General features: G+C 41.0%; 1 protein-coding gene across 1 annotated transcript in view; it reads left to right on the top strand.

Moving 5' to 3' along the window:
* Nucleotides 1–710: 710 nt before the first annotated feature.
* mrc2 (mannose receptor, C-type 2) overlaps nucleotides 711–13371 on the top strand; it is a 33129-nt gene continuing 20468 nt past the window's right edge. The window contains exons 1-6 of the mRNA XM_089018980.1: nucleotides 711–1005; nucleotides 6970–7383; nucleotides 9504–9677; nucleotides 10993–11157; nucleotides 12296–12409; nucleotides 13228–13371. Of these exons, the coding sequence (XP_088875106.1) occupies nucleotides 858–1005; nucleotides 6970–7383; nucleotides 9504–9677; nucleotides 10993–11157; nucleotides 12296–12409; nucleotides 13228–13371 (1159 nt within the window). The 5' untranslated portion in view covers nucleotides 711–857. The remainder of the gene's footprint in view (nucleotides 1006–6969; nucleotides 7384–9503; nucleotides 9678–10992; nucleotides 11158–12295; nucleotides 12410–13227) is intronic.

Raw genomic sequence — 13371 nt, forward strand, 5'->3', positions numbered from 1 at the left:
AAATAGTCACACTGTAAGTTTAATAATGAAGTCCCTTTCATAAAAGAATTATAGAGGGATTTTGTATTTTTGGTGTAAACAAAGTAAAGTTCTATTTATTTAAGAAGAATGCATGATAGTAGAAATGATGATAAAGCAATGATTTTTCTTATTGGGTATATGTTTTTTTTTCTTCAGTCCCAAAAAATAAAACAAAGCAATATTCAAAATTAAACAAGCAGCACTTTGTCAACAAAAGACCACTCCCCATTCTATATGAGGTAACTACATCAAATTATGACAAACAGCTCTCATTTTATGCCAAAATGAGTATTAATATTTTCACAGAACGGAGTACGGTGATCCCTTGCCCCTTCGCTGTTCACTTATTGCGGGTTCAGTGCATCATTTTCACGGGAAAAAAAACTGTTAGAATTTAAAAAAAAATCGGAATGACTCATGTTTTGTATATAGCTGTAGCCCCCTCCATCTTATCACGTGGGTTACTATTATAACTACTTCGCGGATTTTTATCTATCGCATGTGGTCATGGCCCCCATTATCCGCGAAAAACGAGGGATTACTGTAAAGCAGTGATTGTCAGCAAATCGTGTGTGTGTTGCGTCTTCTCTGAGTGGCCACTGGGCGTCCCCAGTCCTTATTTTGAGAGACGCACACATACACACGCGCGAACACACGCAGTGTTGACGCAGCTCCATTCATCTGCTCGAGAAAGGGCAGTAGACGGTTCAAACTTATTGGGGTGTAATATTTGTGTCACTTTCCCCACTCTTTGCGTGTGTTTCCCCGTTAAACACCGTTTCTTTGTGCTTGCGTGCGTGAGTGAGTGCGCCTGCGTAAGGACTACAGCTGAGAGCATGCACGGCGACGACGAGCGGCGCCGAGATTCAACAACGACGGCAACAAAATGGACCGATCGGCACCGGTTATTCCAGCGATGCACTTTGTCTTCTCTGCTGCTGCTGCTGCTTTTGCTCGGCGTGGACGTGACGTGGAGCGCCACGGGTGAGCATTTAACTTCTTATTTCGCTCCACGTGTCATTCAGTCTCCAATACGTGTGAGTGGAATGTGTCTTATTCGTGTGAAAATATAGTTTTTGGAGAGGTATTTCATTGTGGATTTTCTGCTTTTCATTTGCCACGAACCAAAAAGCCATAGAGTGAGTGGAACCAGATGTGCATGAAAGAAGGAGGGGGGGGAGGGGGTGTGTTTTTGTGTGTGTGGTTTGTTCGAGAGTTTAGCTCCATGGTGGGCAAAGTATGGCCATTCTTTAATCCGCTGACCATTTTATACAGTGCTCACATTTTCATGCCTTGGAAAAATGAAAGGCTGACAATTTTGCAGATAAAGCACGAAAAAAGACGGAAGAGAAATACAGTAGAGAGAACCCACTCATTACGAAACGGTATTCTGTAATGCTTTATTTTAATTTAGTTTACACTCAAAATATTCTCAACAAAATTTGCTCGTCACTACAGTTTACAAATTCTGTTAGTTTATAAAACCTATGCGATTCATTATTGTCTATTAAGTCATGTAAAATGTATGGTTTTAATTTACGTGGCCTTGCCCACAAACGTGGTTATTTAAAAACTATTTTCTAATAATTTGATGCATTTAGTATTCATTGTGCTCACTAATAATTCTCTGAATAATTCAGAACCAAAAAAACATGGCTTCTTCCGGTGTGACAAACTGGCCACCAGATGGCAGAGTGCTACTCTAAAAAACCAACAAAGAAGAAAAAATTCACAGCGACTTCAATTGAGTCCGCTTCAATATAATTCGGTTTTCCCCAGAGGAGAATATGTATATGCCTGTCAGTATTTTGTAACTAAATAACAGACTGCTATTGATGCTATTGCACGTGTATGCTTCCAATATATGTTAGCCAAGTTCTGTTGCCTTTTGTAAATGCAAACAGTATCACTCTGTTTGTATTTTAATTTGACAGTCAACACCAACTTCCTGTTGGAAGAATATTTACTAATTCTGTCTTGCAATTTGCCATTTTACTTGTGCTCTATTGCGTTTTCTGGCCTGATTTGAATGTGACGGAAGTGAGGGACTTGTCATTTCACTAACCTCCCCCCTCCATACGCCCCCCTGCAAAGAGCCGTGACCTGCATTTCCGGTTACATTAACAGGCTACTCATGTGTGATTGACGGCTTTATTTGTGCACAAAATCAATTATTTCATTGACACTGTTATAGTCCCCAAATTCCAAAAACGTCCTTATGTGTCAATAATAATAATAATAATAATACATTTTAAAAACTGAAAACAAATCATAGGATCTTAAAAAGAACACTTAAAATGTATAAGATTCCAGTGTAGGAGTTATGTGCTCCCTCATAAGGTACCAAAGTTATGACAATGGAACAACAAAATATGCGGCATCCTAAATGGAAGTGATGTGTTTTTGTGGCTGAAAGGCGTTTTTGGCTCCGAATATTTAATTGTCACTGAGAGCTAAAACCACAGTGGCCAGGCGCCGCACTCAATCGCATGCTTAGTTTCACAATAGGAATCGTGTCCTTTTCGGGCCTCTGCGGGAACGGTTTAGGGCCGCTGTACATCCACGTTAGACAAGGGGTGGGGGGCTGGCGTTGGAAGCAATGGGGGGGGGGGGGGGGTGCCGTCATCCCCACCGTGAAATTGGGGAGGAACGAATACAGATACATTCGCCCCCCGTCACCATTCCATTATGTTCCCGGAAGCTTTTGGAGACATTTTAATATCAACTGTTTAGATATTGTGTGACAAACGGGATGCGCGGTGTGACTCATTGCAGCTGCTTTCTGTTATTCTCCAACAACTAACTAGCAAAGCTCTTTTTTGTTGTTTTTTTACATCTGCACAGCATGCCGAAAATATGACAACACGGCTTAAAGGACAACCGACGTCACTTTTTTGTTTCCCAACTGACATCAGAAAAACGTTTTATAGCATCTAAAATACCCCAAAAAAACGCATTATGATATTTATATTCAAATGCAAAACACCAATAAAAATGACTTAAAGTGTCCAAAATCTGCAAAAAAAATTGAGCTGCAAATTGGGCATTTTCAGAAAGTCCCGCCCCCAGTCACACCAAGACGTCTTGCATTGCTGGAGAATCAAAACAATGGCTTCAGATTCGGAGAATATGCTTTCTTGTTACACATCCAGTTATGAATATGATTCAAATAGTTCTGAAGAGGAAAGCATACATGTTTGCAATCAATTAAAGAAGTCCTTCCGTGTCATTTTGAGGCAACATTGGGGGGAAATGTATCACCAAAAAAGAGGCAGAAAATGGCGACCAAGCTGCGTGTGAGGAAGTAACCAGCCCATTTCCACAGGCTGATAAATTCCTTACATGGAGCTTGGTCACCCTCTTCTGGCTCTTTTTGGTGCAACATGACGTTTTCAGACCAAACAAGTACAGCAAAATATATTGACGGGATGGAAGGACTGCTACAATGTGTCCTTTTTTCGGTCAGGGGCGTTCATTCAGTGACGTCACCAACTCGGACTCGTCACCAACTCTAAAACAAGGATATTCAAATACAAATCCGGAATATTCAACCAGAGTCTTAAAACGTAAAATACAAAACGTAAAATATAGCTATATGCGGTGGAATCTTTGTAAAATACGCTCAGTAGAAGTCATTTGAAGACATTTTACAAATTATGGACACAACTTGTCCGGAGGCGTCGGTTGTCTTTTAACTGTGCACTCAAAACACAATAGAATCTGAACAAAAGAATACTTTGAATGTGATCATTGTTATACTTTGGAGAAAATGCCATATTGAAATGATGAATTTATGAATCTATACAACAGGTTTTTTTCAATAGAAGTCAGGTCTTCATTATTATTTTAAAAAATGTAATTAAAATTATCATTATTGTTATTACAATTCTCTGTTTTTATTGCGGCTATTTATCAGAAAAAAAACACAAATTAAATGTTTTTTTCCTCTTTTAATACAAATCTTTGGGTAGTTCTTTGTTGCTCCGTATTTCATCATCCCTCCATTTTGTTTGTTTTGTGATCCTGCTCTCACACCGGCTTGCTTGAATCTGTAGCTTGTCGTCCAGTTCTCAACAAAGTCATCCCAAATTCCTGCCACTAAAGAATTTAAACAGCTTACATACAGTGCGCTCGGGAGCATTAAGTGTTTCTTCATTATTTATTATTTTCTTTCTTGTAGGTTTGCCACATTGCCGTTTCTTGAGGGTTTTCCCCCTCTCCCAATTACTTCAAAAGCGCTCGCTTGTCCCATTCATGTCTGGTTCATTGAACGCAACACAGCGACGCTTTAAGTACACTTCGGAAATATTTTTGTTAAATGTGCCGATTCGATCTTTGTGTTCGAATATTTCCTTGTCAGACTTGCCACATAAAAGATGTAAAATTGTCAAGCATGTGAATATTCAGCCCACTTAACGCACACCTCCCCTAAAATCGGCATTAGCAGAAACCAGCCAAGTCGGAAACTAATGGTGGTTCTCCCGTTTCGACCACTTCCTGAAATAATTTACCACGCGAGACCAAAGTCAAATAAAGTAGAAAAGATGAAAGCAAAGTGGGCCAACGACAACATGTGTGTTGCTCGTTTCCCACAGAGATTGAAGGCTGCCTTTACGGTGCGACTTTATTATCTCTAGAGGAAGCTAATTGGGGGAGCTTCAGATGGACTACTGAGACCAAAGTGTCGCAACAAAGTAACTAGTGAAGCAGCGATGGTTCCTTGCTTCCTCACTTCCTGGCCTCTCGCGGGAGCCTGCTGGGTCGGAATGCTGAGGGTCACACTTTGGTCATCTTTTTTATTTCCGGCTCCTTCACGCTGCATATTTTGCAATATGTGGATGATGATATTTTAGTATTTTAAATGTCTTTTTATTCCCCCCCCCCTTCTTTTGTCTGTGCTGCACACACTAACACACACTGTGGCCTCAACTATGCGAAAACCAACATTGTAAAGAGAAAGAAATGAGAGAAAAACCATTTTTTTAAAAAAAGTAGACGTTTTTCTTTTAGAGCCAGCAGACAACAAAGGTCATTGAGTTCATCAGGTGCATTCTGCCTGATGGCCTGTAGGTGGAGACATTTCGTATGTGTACATTGATTACCGTGATCCCTCGTTACTTCGCGTTTCACTTTTCATCCTAGGCGAGGTCAGTACTGTAAATCAAATTATGAGAAACAGCTCTCATCTAATGCCAAAATTAGTATTAATACATTCACAAAGCGAAGGATAATAAATAATAATAATACAATTCATTTCTAAGCGCCTTTCAAAACTCTCAAGGTCACTTTTTAGTCACGGGATACGTTTTTCTGTGGGTGAGCAGTGGCAGCCACACGCGCCAGCGTTCACTCAACCCGGAATAACTCAAATAGACAGAAAGTTAGCTTGCTAGCTAATAGATAACTAACAGATCGCTAGTTAAATAGCTAATATATAGCAAATAGATAGCTAGCGAGGTAGCCAGCTAGCTAGGTAGCCAGCTAGACAGCTAGCTAGGTAGCCAGCTAGATAGCCAGCTAGCTAGGTAGCCAGATATCCAGCTAGATAGCCAGATAGCTCAAGTGATGGTCAATCCCCACACCTCATGACGACTAACTTTCTTTTTTTATGCGATGGGGGGGGCGGGGGGTTAGAGAATGAATCAAAATATTGACCTTGCTTCTAACTTGCTTCTAAAAAGTTCAAATAAAAGCATCCTCCAGTCGACATGTCAACCTTTTTATTGTTTTTTTTTTTTTTTAAGTGGCTTTTACCGAGAGTTATTCATTATGAATGAAGTACTTCGCGGTTCACTTGTGGTTTCAGTGCGTCTTCTCGGCCCCAGCAAGCACCCCCCTCTGTCTTATCACGTGAGTTAATATTATATAACTATCTACTCAAAACAGTTACAAATATCAAATGTGCTTTTTAATAATGTATTTTTATTCTTGCACTATGTACTACTTTTATGAAACATTTTTGCGCAGTCTTCTGACATTTCTATTACGCATAGAATACTTTGTTTTTATCTTTTCACCCTTACACCCATTTCAATTTTGCTGCAAAACAGTTAGTTAGTGTTCGAGTTAGTGTCCCAAAACTACTTCAAAATGACCTCAGAGATGCCGACTTTCAGAAGGTCCCGCCCCCTTTTTCGTGACGTCACGCCAGGACGTCTTGCCTTGCTGTAGAATCAAAACAATGGCTTCAGATTAGGAGAAGATGCTTTCTTGTTACTCATCCGGTTATGAATATGATTAAAATAGTTCTGAATAGGAAAGCATAAATGTTTGCAATCGATTAAAGAAGTACTTCCGTCTGATTTTGAGGAGTCAGGATTTGTCTGCTGGGAATTTGTGTCAGCTAGTATCAAATAGTAGTCTTGGTGCAACACACAACGATTCACCATCGCGTTATTTATGTTTTTTTTTTCCTTCTAATTTCGCCATCAACACGATGTTTTCAGACCAAACAAAGTACCCAGAATGCATTGTGTGTCACTTTCTCGGTCAAGGGCGTTCCTTCAGTGACGTCACGTCAGGCATCATCATCAACTCGAAAACAAGACTTCCTGAATATTCAGAGCGAGTTTTAAAATGTAAAATATAGCTATATGCCGTGGAATCTTTGTAAAATACGCTCAGTAGAAGTCATTTGAAGTGATTTTACAAATTATGGACACAACTTGTCCGGAGTCGTTGGTTGTCCTTTAAAGGCTTTCTGATTTTCGTCTATCGCGGGTGGTCCTGGTCCCCATGAAGCAGGAAAAACGGGGGATTACCATATGTGAATGAGTGTGTAGTGGAAAGAAGAACAAATGTACTTTGTTCCATTCTGCCGTTGTGCCAGCGTTTTATTTACCGGTTTCTATTTGGTTGTCCCGTGTCCATTATCGAATGAATTGATCGCTCTGGCAGCTCCCATGGAATGTTCTCATCCACTCTATTGATCTTCGTTTCTCTCCACAGCGCCGTCGGACGCTAATGACTTTGCCTTTTTCCACGAGGGCACCCGAGGGTGCCTGGGGGTGCGTGAGCGCTCCCTGGTGATGTCCACGTCGTGCCAGGAGGCCGGCCAGCGTTGGAAGTGGGTGACCCGCGGTCGCCTTTTCAACCTGGGCTCTTCGTTGTGCCTGGGCGTGACCGCCGGCAACGATACCGCCTCTGGGCCGGGACGCGCCCATCTGAGCGTGTACACGTGCGACCGCCAACCCTCTCAGGTGCGCTGGACGTGGAGCTGCGGCCAAGTGCTGGAGGATCTCCGAAATTACCTGCCCTGGCCCTCGTTCTATGAGGCGTCCCCGCCCTCCACGGTGTCCACATTCAGTTCCAAATGGAACGTGCACGGTGAAAAACAAGACCTGTGTGCCAAAACGTATCGCGGTACGTATGCTACAAACTCCAAAGTGCAACAGGAAAATATTTTCTTCTATTTGGCTCATATTTTGAAACAAATTATTGCTGATGAAATACAGTCAAACCTTAGTTTTCGAACAAATATTTCAGGTTTTTTATGCCTCCGTTCACAACCAAAAATCAGTCCTTTACCAAACTGAGCGCACCTGAATGCACCACTCAACTCCCATCCACTTCCTTATACAGTGAGACCTCAACTTACGAACTTAATTGGTTCCCAGACAGAGTGTGTAAGGCGAAAAGTGTGTATCTCAAAACAAAAATCCCATAGGAAACCATTAAAATGGGAATAATCCGTTCCCGGGTTTCCATAAAATATAGTTTTTAACTAAATAAGCCTTAAAACTACACACAACATACCTTATTCTATGTATAATAAATGTGCTATTGTATTGTAATGCATCATTTCAAGCTGATATAACTTCAGACCCATATAATTTAGGAATTAAGTCTTTTTTTCTGATGAAAGAAGAGAGTCTAAGGTTTACTAACGCTGTACTGAATGTTTTTATAGTCCTAAAACTCAATCTTCTGTGTGTCCTGGAATTCGAGTGACGATGACAAAAACCTTGGCATTGGAGTGGACACATTTCTTCACATGTCTGGCAGTGAATGAGTTAATTACAATAAATGAAATAAGATACTTATTCAGAGGGTTTGAAGATCACTGGTTACAGCTCTTTACCAGCGCGACAGTCATGAATCCAGTTAAACATTTCGACAGACTTTTACAGTGTACACACATTTTTCTGCGCAGTGTGAGAAAAAGGGCAGCGGAGAGGAAAGAGGAGGGGCAGGCACACTTAAAAGAGCGAAATGTAGGGCAGACATTTAAGCGAGAGTGGAACGAGAGAGAAAGCAAAGGTTTCTTTTCCCTGGGCTCCCACACTGGCTCGCATTCTCCCTCGTCTGACTAACATCGCGCGTGACCTTTGTCAAGTCTGACACGTCAAATTTGATATGAAAACACGGACGTAACAGAACACGCAAGATTTCTTAGTTTAAGGTATCGGGTTATCGTGGAGGATATCAATACCAACCACAGAGACTTAAGCCCAAAAATCTATTTATATATCTATACAGTGATACCTCGGTTTACGAACCCATTGGCTTACAAAATTTTCGGTTTATGAACGTTAAATTCATGAAAATTTTACCTTGATATATGAACTATTTTTCGGGATACACACGGAGCTGCCACAATGAGTGATGTGTCGTTTGCGAACGAGCCCGTTCTCCTAACAGAAAATGGCTGCCGGCTTGTTTTGGTCCTCTATGCCCCGCCCCCAGTCGTCGGTTAAAGCCACGTGATTGGTCAAGAACGCAGCAGTGGGGGGAGGTGGTTTAAACATTAAAGAGACAGGCAGACGACAGAGAGAGGGTGACAAAATGGATAGAAAACAGTGACATTTGTACTCGTTTCAACTTTGATAGTTCAAAGGCAGTGTAGACTGCAAGGTTTAAATTCTCATAAATCAAGCTCCACAAACAACCCGCACAAGCCATCTGTACACTTGATGCAAAAAGCTATCAACCCAGCTAAACAGAACACAATTTATGAGGAACTAGATACGATTATCACAGAGAACGCACCTACTAGGGATCTTCCCTCAAGATGGTGAAAGAAGAAGGCTACTTTCCTCATCAAGTCTTTAATAGTGATGAAACCGGCCACCCCATTCCATCAAGCCATCAACGACCATCACAAAGGTAAATAAAACGACTTTATTATACTGTACAGTTTATTTATTTCATTATAAAACCATAGCACATTTATTATACATAAAATGATGTATATTTTGTGTAGTTTTAAGGCTTAGAAAATGTGAAAATTGTGTTTTATGGGGACCGGATTTTGACATTTTAATGGTTTCCTATGGGAAATTAATTTTTGGGATACACACTTTTCGCCTTACACACTCTGTCTGGTAACTAATTAAGTTCGTAAGCCAAGGTATCACTGTATATCAATTTTTTTGGGCTTGCGTAAATGGCAGTGAATGAATTCATAGTTTATTTTTTGTTTTTGTTTTTAAAATCGTACTGGCAGCTTGAAACAAGCCTCATCTTGACGTTGTCCTCCTCAGACGTCTACACGATCCAGGGCAACTCGAACGGGCGCCCATGCGACCTTCCTTTCCTTTACGACGGCCAGTGGTTTCACAACTGTACCAGCATCGGGCGCGAGGACGGACATCTGTGGTGCGCCACCACCTACGACTACGCCCAAGATGAGCTCTGGGGCTTCTGTCCCGTCAACAGTGAGTTGAACATGGAGAAAAAAATAAACTTTCGTCATCCTTTTTAGCATCGTCGGTGTCGAGAGAGAAGCGGCGGCAAAACAGGCCAAAATCCAGACTACTCATCCTGAAATGTATTTTTTGAAAAGTATATTATAGAATAGATTTAGGCTTTTACACATATCTGCACTTGTGAATTTCAATTTTTTTTGCTGTATTCTTTCCTATTACCAGTTTCGAACCGTGAATTTCACACCTAGGCCTTCCGTAGTGCTATGTATGAATCAATCCAACCGTTAAGGCACTTAAAAATACAATTTATTATTATTATTATTATTATTATTATTATTATTAATAATAACTACAGTAAAGTCTCGTTATATCGATATTCAAGGGAGTCCGAAAAAATATCGATATAACCGGGACTATCGATATATCCGACCCTGTTTGCATGTAATTTTCTCCGTGCGTGCATAGAAATAGTATCGATATAACCGGGACTATCGATATATCCGATATCGATATAACGAGACTTTACTGTATTTTATGCAGCTACAGCTGCGACTCATAAAAACAGTGGTGTGATTTACTACAAGTCCACGAGAGGGTAGCGTTAGCCAGGAAATAAGGCCTGCAAGAAGGCCTTGGTGTCGCCAACTCGAAATCTGATTGATTAGCAGTTTTGATCAACACTTATTTGATGCTAACCCATTCACAAATTTATTTGGGAATTGAAAATATGACATAGGGCGCCATTCCCGAATTTGTTCGGGTTTTGTTTTTTTTCATACTTGGTTGCCGATAAAGCGCTGGCCAGACTGTTTTGCAATGTTTTCCTTTCACAAGGGGGCAACATTTCCCTTTTTTTCCATGTTAGCACTTTGTTCCAGCTTCAGCTGTTGTTAAAGCGCTATATAAACCAATATGTATGTATTGCATTGTATTTTGGACAGCTGCCCTCATTTCAAGCTCATATAACTCCAGACCCATGTAATTTAGGAAATAACTTTTTTAATCTGATAAAAGTAGGGAATTTAAGGTTTCTTATGCTGCATTGAATGTTTATGTAGTCCTAAAACTCAATATTCTACGGGTCGTACAATTCAATTGACAATGACTATAACCCTGGCACTGGAGTTGACACATTTTTGCACATCATTTAGCAGTGAATGAGTTAACAATAATTTATGGGCAAAACATAATTAACATCAGTCTTTGATTCAGATATTTTTAGGCCAGCAGAGAAGGCCTTGACGGCCCTCGTGGTCCACCGCTGCCTATTACCTACCGCCTTTTTCGTTCCATTTCACTTAATTGGCATGTATCAACCATTTAGGTGGCGGCTGTGAGACCTTCTGGGACACGGACCCCCTGACAGACAGTTGCTACCAGTTCAACGTCCAGGCGTCGCTGTCGTGGAGCGAAGCCCGCATCAGTTGCCAGCAGCAAGGAGCCGACCTGCTCAGCGTCACCAAACTGCACGAGCAGACCTACATCAATGGTTTGTTGACTACTTTTGACTCCCGTACACCCAAATGACATAAAGGAAATATCCAGTAGGGGGAAAGCGCCTCCATCGCCCCCCCACAACCTCCTGCCAACTCCCACTGAGGCCACTCTGATCATCTCCAGTCCTCCACCCATTTATGAGACATTTTATGACCACCAGTGAAATTCCAGCAGTTTTGTGTGCGCCATTTCATTTTACTGTAAATGTGTTCATGATTGAAATGTAATCTGGTTTTATTTTCAATAGTTACTATTGCCCATACAAACTACATATATATCGCAGGTGTCAAAGTCAAGGCCCAGGGGCCAAATCTGGCCCACCACATCATTTTATTCAGCCCACCAAAGCAAATTAAACTTGTGAAATTCCATGATGTTTGCTAAAGTCCCAAACAAAATGTCAAATTGTCATTTGTTAACCACAATAGCAGTTATTCACAAAGAAAGGAGTTTTAAAACCGCATTATTATACACGTTTTTATTTCCGGATTAAGGAATTTCCGTTTGACAGAATTCCTTATGAAAGAAGACTTATGACAGTCTAGCTAGCTACCTAGCTATCTATTTGCTATCTATTAGCTATCTATTAGCTGGCTGGCTAGCTGTCTAGCTAGCTATGGTTTAGCTATCTAGCTATGTCGCTCACTAGGTAGCTATCTATTAGCGACTTTATCCTGTAACTGTTGCTTATAAATGAAATGTATTATTATTATTGTATCTATTAGCTAGCGAGCTTTCTATCTCTTTGAGTTACTTCCGGGTTGATTGAACACTGTCGCGTGTGGCTGCCACTGCTCACCCACAGAAAAAAACTTATCCTCTGACTGTAAAGTACCCTTGTCAGTTTTGAAAGGCGCTTATGAATGAAATGTATATTATTATTATTATTATTATTATTATTATTATGCATTTATTTTTTTGACGTCAAATTTAAAAAATAGTCATTCTTAAATTTGTTGTGCCCTCTAACGGCCCTCGAGACTGCAATATGGCCCGCGGCATAAAAATAGTTCAACACTCTTGATATCTATTACATATACATTTATTGGGAAAAAACGAGAACTGGGAAGCTCTTTTTCTGATAGGTCTCACAAGTAGTCGTTGTTTTTTTTTTTCCTTCTTCTTTAAAGGCCTGTTGACCGGCTACAGCGCCGCCTTGTGGATCGGCCTCAACGACCTGGACATCAATGGAGGCTGGCAGTGGGCCGACTCATCGCCACTGAATTACCTCAACTGGGAACAAGGTTAGACTGTCGGCCAACGTAGACTTATTGGTCAACATACTGATTAAAAAAGTAGTACTTCAAAGTGGTGTAATAAAAGTGACCTGAAGTGAAAAAAACAGGAAAATTTAAGTTTGGAGACAGTCCATCCCCTTCATTTTTTTCAATTGCCTCATTAAAAAAACAAACAAACAAAAAACAAATACGGGGAAATAAAAAATGAAAAAAAGCTCGATTGGATTCGCCTATATTAGTCTCGTAGTGGAAAAATGTACATTTCACAGAAGCAAAGTGATGAAAGGAATTGGATTAGCTGTAGCATCCATTGACGAAAAGAGATTGTCTCACATGTCCTGTCCCACGTACTGTAAATCCGCTTCAATTCCAAGCCGCGACAGTTCCAACAGCACCAACCTTTCCGCTGAACAAAGCGGGGCTGTGAAAATGATGCCCATTACAGACACATAAAAAGCACAATCGCCCCCGAATTGTCCAGTGATGACATTCAAATTGCTTCAAGCTAAATGTTGAATGCAAACACAAAGCTGTAGCATCCATTGACGAAAAGAGATTGTCTCACATCTCCTGTCCCACGTACTGTAAATCCGCTTCAATTCCAAGCCGCGACAGTTCCAACAGCACCAACCTTTCCGCTGAACAAAGCGGAGCTGTGAAAATGATGCCCATTACAGGCACAAAAAAAAGCACAATCGCCGCAGAATTGTCCAGTGATGACAGTCAAATTGCCACAGATCAACCAGTTGATGGTAAAGATAAATTGAGTGGATGCTAATAGTACCGAGAAGATTACAAGACCGCCCAACCACCTCTTTCCTCAGAGCAACCCAATCACGAAGACGAGGAGAACTGCGCCGTGATCAGGACCGAGTCGTCAGGTCGTTGGCAAAACCGTGATTGTTCCGACGCTCTTCCTTACGTCTGCAAGAAAAGGCCCAATGCCACTCTGGATCCTTTTACAACCG

The sequence above is a fragment of the Hippocampus bargibanti genome, linkage group LG17 (assembly GCF_051943395.1).
Source record: "Hippocampus bargibanti isolate YZ-2025 linkage group LG17, ASM5194339v1, whole genome shotgun sequence".
Lineage (NCBI taxonomy): Eukaryota > Metazoa > Chordata > Actinopteri > Syngnathiformes > Syngnathidae > Hippocampus > Hippocampus bargibanti.